Source organism: Typopeltis vanoorti, chromosome 6 (assembly GCF_054136105.1).
Source record: "Typopeltis vanoorti isolate ZY-2024b chromosome 6, IOZ_Tvanoo_1.0, whole genome shotgun sequence".
In the NCBI taxonomy this organism is placed as follows: domain Eukaryota; kingdom Metazoa; phylum Arthropoda; class Arachnida; order Uropygi; family Thelyphonidae; genus Typopeltis; species Typopeltis vanoorti.
The window spans coordinates 73,135,301-73,141,401 of NC_143554.1; the positions used below are offsets into that span (position 1 = coordinate 73,135,301).

Here is a 6,101-nt window from a genome sequence, read left to right on the forward strand (position 1 = left end):
AGAGAAGAACATCGAGTTTCGGCTTCGAGGCCAAATCCGGCTGCCGACACATTCCGCGGTATCCCAGGCGATTCGGTGGCTTATAGCGTTCATTCCCGGCAATGGGGAAAAGGAAGTTCTATTAAAGTGCGTACACACCGGTTTTGGCAGTGAGGGAAGGTGAATGGAAAGTTATTTGTTTGTACGGTTGTATCGTCGCTTTACAATCAAAGACGGGGGGGGGGGGACTCTGGGAGCGTACGCATACAGCAGGAAACGTGCTTTTCAAATGAGGAGTGTCATACAGTAGAATGCACCTGTAGAAGATACTGCTATTTAACTTCGGTTTGTCCTTTCGCGCAGATTAAAAAAAAAAAAACTTAAATCACACATATATAATCCAGCGTGCTTGAATGAATCTATTTTGCTCAAAAAATGCAAGATAAAAGTAACATTATTATTATTATTATTTAAAATAATGCATAACAATGACTTAACAATCAATCACATTATTTTACAGTTCTGTTTTAAGCATAATCCCACGTGTTTAATATGTATAGGTATTATTTAGATTTTATCAATCACGTGTCAAGCCATCACGTACTTTATCTTATTCGTTTCCTAGCAACAAACTGTAGGTTTCCTTCCTTTCGTTACTATAGCAACGAAAGTCCATTGTTGCTAAGTAATGTGCATTTTCCAACAATGTGAAAGAGGAATGATTCACTGTCGTTTATTATTTTTTTTAATTTACAATCATGAGCGATGCAACAAATCTATCAGAAAATGTAGATGAGTGAAAATAGTCTTAATTGTTATTTGAAAACGAATCTATTGCTACATCAGTAGTTTGGATTGCCGAACGTTATCAAATGATAACGAATTGCCTTGAACAGTACATGAGGATAAAGCGATAGTACTGATGCGATACAATAGCTTTTTTATCCATCATGACGTTGTGTTATCCTAAGAGATTTCGGTGCTGTTCAAACTATGAACTATTTATTTTAGGGGCATTTCATAACCACGTGTTTGGGAACTTAATGATGAAATAGTAGGAATAGGACCTAAAATGAATACTTGGGTTTGATTTTTATATATTTACATTGGTTTCCGACGAAGCCACGAGTTTTTTTTTTTGTTTTGTTTTTTAGTGGGCAAACTAGTAGGATAATTTATATATGGTACTACGGCCAGATATTGGTCCATAGGACAAATGTTTTCCTTTTTAAATTTACCAGCAATTAGATTGGTCTTTTCAGAATACAATCTGTTAGTGTTTGCAATAAAGCTGAAATCAGTCTTTGGGATTGTCAAGCAGAAGTGCCTTAATCCTCATCTTTGTCGAAATCAAATTTAGTTTTATGAAAATATAAAAACATAAAAGATTTTAATAATATATTGAAGATTCAATAACAATTTTAGAGATCTTAACAAAAAGTAAGGTAATAATAAAGAAAATATAAAGACACCAAGTTTTATATTATATGAAATAACAATATAATAAGAATGCTGGTAAATATTTTGCTTTATTCAAAGCGTTATTTTGAACTGTTGGAATTCGATTATAGGTATGGATATTTGTAATTGTCCTACTAACTTCGTGTGAAAAGACATCTGCGACTCTAGCAGAAGACTTCACTCCCAAAACCAGACAAGGTATGGGAGTGATCATACAGCTTGTATTGTGTGCTACCATTATGAGCCTAAAAAACAAACAAATAAAACAGCAAGCATATTTATTTCCGTCTTCTTGATAGCGCATTTAGTAGTTCACAAATAATGATGGTCTCCATATATATAATAATAGTAAATGTTTTTTTTTTACAAGAATCTGAAGACAATCTGTAACGTGACAACAATAAAACTCCCTAACAGTATGATTTAATTATTTATTTATTTGATTAACAAATAAGTGATCTGCCTTCCTCAAAAAAAAGTTTTTTAATTGTTTTGACGGATATATCTATTTAGCGCAATTACTCTGTTAAGTTTTTTTTTTTTTTTCTTCGGAGTTATTACGTCTGGCAACTCAAGTTGCTTTATGAGTTGTTTCCCAAAGCGCTATCCACTGGCTCGAATACCGTCATAGGTATGAATGTTTGTGATTGTCCTACTAACTTCGTGTGGAAAGGACATCTGCGACTCTACCACTTCTAGCAGAGGGCTTCATACTCATACACCACCAATATACGAGTGTGTGTGTGTGTGTGTATTTTTTTTATTAGCGACAGTTTTATTGTAACTCAAGTTCCTCTGATATCGAAGGAGATTCAGCAGTGTACGAGGGTGGTCTGAAAACTTCTCGACCATAGATGGCAATATTATTCACAAGATTTATTTTTCTAAGTTGGTACATCTATCATAAGCATTCATGTGAAATTGCAAGTCATTCTATCAAGTGGTTTGTTTTATACAGCTGTCTGAAGCAAGCGTTGTCTGTATCCCTTGAAATGGATAAAATTGAGTATCGTGCGGATATAAAATTCTTTGTAAAAGAAGGTTTAACGCCAAAAGAAATTCATTCGAAGTTCATAAACGTTTATGGGCACTCTTCTCCTTCGTTTTCGACAATTAAGAAATGGGCTGCCGAGTTTAATCGTGGCCGTACCAGCCTTGAAGATGATCCACGTGAAGGACGTCCAAAAAGTGTAACAACAACACCAAATATCATTGATCAAGTGCATGATATGGTATTGGATGACCCGGCGAGTTAAAGTGCGTGAAATTGCTGAGACTATAGGCATTTCAAAAGAACGGATATGATATATTTTGCATGAAGAACTGCAAATGAAAAAGCTTTGCGCGAGATGGGTGCCGTGCTTGCTCACAGCAGATCAAAAACGTACGCGCATGAAAATCTCTGAGCAGTGCTTGGAGCGTTTTAACAAGAATAAAAGAATAAAACACCTCTGTGGGCAGGTGCATCAGGACAATGCACCTGCCCACAGAGGTGTTTTGGCAATGGGAAAAATAAGGAACCTGCACTATGAATTGTTAGAACATCCCCCCTATTCCCCAGATTTGGCTCCCTCTGACTTCTATCGCTATCCAAAACTGAAACTCGCCCTTGCTGGTTTTTCTTCGAATCAAGAGGTGATTGCAGGTGTAGAGGGATATTTTGCAGATCTTACCGAGAACCACTACACGGACGGGATAATGGACAACCTTAAGACAATTTATTCCAGCGCTGGGGCATCGCTGGAATAAATTGCCTTAAGGGAGATTATGTTGGAAAAGAAAAATAATTTTGAAATTATACATTCGTTTTTTCACTGTTAGGTCGAGAAGTTTTCATCCCCCCCCCCTCATAGATACCATTCACATTCTGTTTCTTATAAATTTATATTAAGAAAAATACAAGGAAGCACCGTTCTCGACAATTTTATTCAAAAATTTACTATCTACATTCTTCTGCAATTTATAAGAGATGATTGCTGTTGGTCTGCCACCTCCACTTAAGCGATATTAAGTATTTCAACTGAAAATAGAAAAAAAAAAGTTCAATTAATTCAAGAAAGCGAAAGATTCGATAATTATAGAAATCCCATCTCTAAAACTTGAATATGTAAAATACCTGCATGTTCACATCCCCCTCCTCTATCATGCCTTTCATCGCTCCCATCCCCACAGTTGTTGTAACCATCGCATTTGAACTCATTCCAAATACAGTATCCATTATCGCATCTGAAGTGACTGGGATTAGAATAACAACCTGCAACAAAAAATAAAAAATAAAAATAAAAAACTGAATGATTTATCGTAAGGCTGGGAAAATAATTCATTTTTGGACAGATCATTTGAGAAAAGAAGGGAATTCGACATAATTACACGTTTATGGTCTAATTTTTTTAATTGTTGATATTCATAACAATGGATCGGTTGATACTTGTATGTCTAACCATAGTTTATTGTTATTGTATTTCATTGTTGAATGTTCAATTGTTAGCCTTCGAAATATAAAAATCAAACCTATTTTACAATTAATTCTAATGTACATCAAATAGTAAGTGTACTTACTTTGGATAGCTGTGAGTGTAAAGTCAAATTTGATTTCCGTATACGGAGCACCTCTCAACAGAGACAAAACCATTACAATTGCTGAATTATGTCCTTTTGTTAGTGTTATTGTGCTGGTGATGTTATTTTTGAACGTAATATTCTGTACCGGTCGAAGGATGTCCCAAAATGAAACTCGACGAATTGATTGAAGAGCTTTCAAAATCCTCGAATAACTGGGGCGGTCGACGATATCCCAGATCTATAAAACCGACGTAAAAAACATAAGAAAATAGATTTTTTTTTCTTTACAGGAAGCAGTTAATCCTGTTTTTAATATATTTTGAAATTTAGATCATAGTGTGTTAGCTAATTCTGAACCTCTTACTTGAAGTAAGTCGTGAGTGCCATCCTTTGGTCTGCGATAATAATTTTCAATGCCGATAAGTACACCATATCCGCTCTTAGACGAAATCGATACGGGACACACGGAAAGAGATTGGTAATCAGAAACCTGTAGGGTTATAGCTGAATCGGTGCCGTTCCTCGCTAAGGATGTTGTCTTATAGCATTCGTAATTCACTGGAATTGAAAAAAAAATAAATAAATAAAAGCTGGCATTATTTTTTTTTGACAACAGATGGCGCCAGTTAGAAAACAAATGTTTATATAAAGTGTATATTTTATTTTAAAGGATTAATTTAGAAATTGTATTTATTTTAGAAAACCTAACGCTAAGTAATTTTAATAAAGTAGCGATTACATTTAATCGTTTACCTTTTCTATATGTGCCAAGTCCTGTCGTAAATAAACCACACAAAGCTGCTAATACCACAAGGTTATACATGTCAGTTTAATAACTTCGTTCATAACAATGAAACCCATGAAATACACATTTATCTGCATGTGATTCTTTCATACAGGAAAGATATATAAAGGAAAGTTATCATATCTTTTAGATGGTATCGGGTTGCTAAGCACCGTTTTTAATTTTGTTTATAGTTTGTTCATATTAAAAAGATAATACATTTATATAGAGCGAGCTAAACACAGTTATTATTTATAACCAAAATTACTTTATCTCTAAACAAGATATTAATCTTAGTGCATATCCATATCAGACTTCTCAGAATTAAAAGTGTGGAAAGCTACAGATATGTAGTTTTAAGTGACATGCATATATTCACTCCAAATTACAATTCAGTACTTCAGAGTGGACATGAAAGAATATGAAAATGATCAGTAACAAAATATAAGCAGATGGACATCAGGAATGCCCCCAATTATGCAGAGGGAGATGTTCCCTCTGGTATGCCGCAAAAATGTTACTTCTTGACGAGATTAAAGAGAATTCTGTTGACATTAAAAAAAGTCACCGACATTGTTAAGATTTCCATAAACTAGAACAGTGTTTCTCAAAGTGTGGTACGCGTACCCCGGGGGTACGCGAAAGGTCTTTAGGGGGTATGTGGCAATTTTCGGCTTTGCATAATTAAAGGAGTAATTATGTTTTAAAAAAACAGTGCAATTAGAGACAACCGGGATAAAACGGCACTAACTAATGTATCACATCCCCTCAACAACACAAAATGCTATATAGACCAAGCAAAACCATATGCTACCGGTGGAACATATGGTTTTGCTTGACACCACCTCCGTCGTTAACGTGTTAAAACTAAGAAATATGTAGTGAATGTGTTTCAGATATTATGGAATTCGATTGAAGGGAATTAGCATTTCAACTCAACTGTTGAAATGCTAATTTGGCTTTGGTTCGCGCGATCTTTTGTTAATACCAATCATATGCAGTTCTTCGCTGCTCTACGTATCTCAAGTCCTGTAAATTACTGATAATTTTTGGTTGAAATAATGGGAAAGAAGATGATGCTATTTGGGTAGATGACATTGACGATGCACACAAAGAAACTGTTTTCGATGCCAAAAGTATTGATAGCGAGTAGGAGCTTCTTGATAAGTCGCACCATTTTCAGTTTTTTTCTGAAAACTTTAGTTTCCGAAAATTCCCGCACGTATCTCGCAACACGAATTTTTAGCTTTAATTTTGGGAAAAAAGTTAGAGTTGTATTCGAGTAAATACAGTATTTTTTTTAGCTTTCAAATTC

General features: G+C 34.9%; 1 protein-coding gene across 1 annotated transcript; it reads right to left on the bottom strand.

Moving 5' to 3' along the window:
* Nucleotides 1–3,347: 3,347 nt before the first annotated feature.
* Nucleotides 3,348–4,841, bottom strand: LOC150105573 (uncharacterized). The gene is made up of 5 exons (XM_090394921.1): nucleotides 4,756–4,841; nucleotides 4,367–4,560; nucleotides 4,000–4,240; nucleotides 3,557–3,694; nucleotides 3,348–3,460 (listed from the first exon to the last, which is right to left on the bottom strand). Exons 1-5 carry the CDS (start codon nucleotides 4,823–4,825, stop codon nucleotides 3,438–3,440), a joined length of 666 nt encoding a protein of 221 aa, XP_090251047.1. The 5' UTR covers nucleotides 4,826–4,841; the 3' UTR covers nucleotides 3,348–3,437.
* Nucleotides 4,842–6,101: the final 1,260 nt, after the last annotated feature.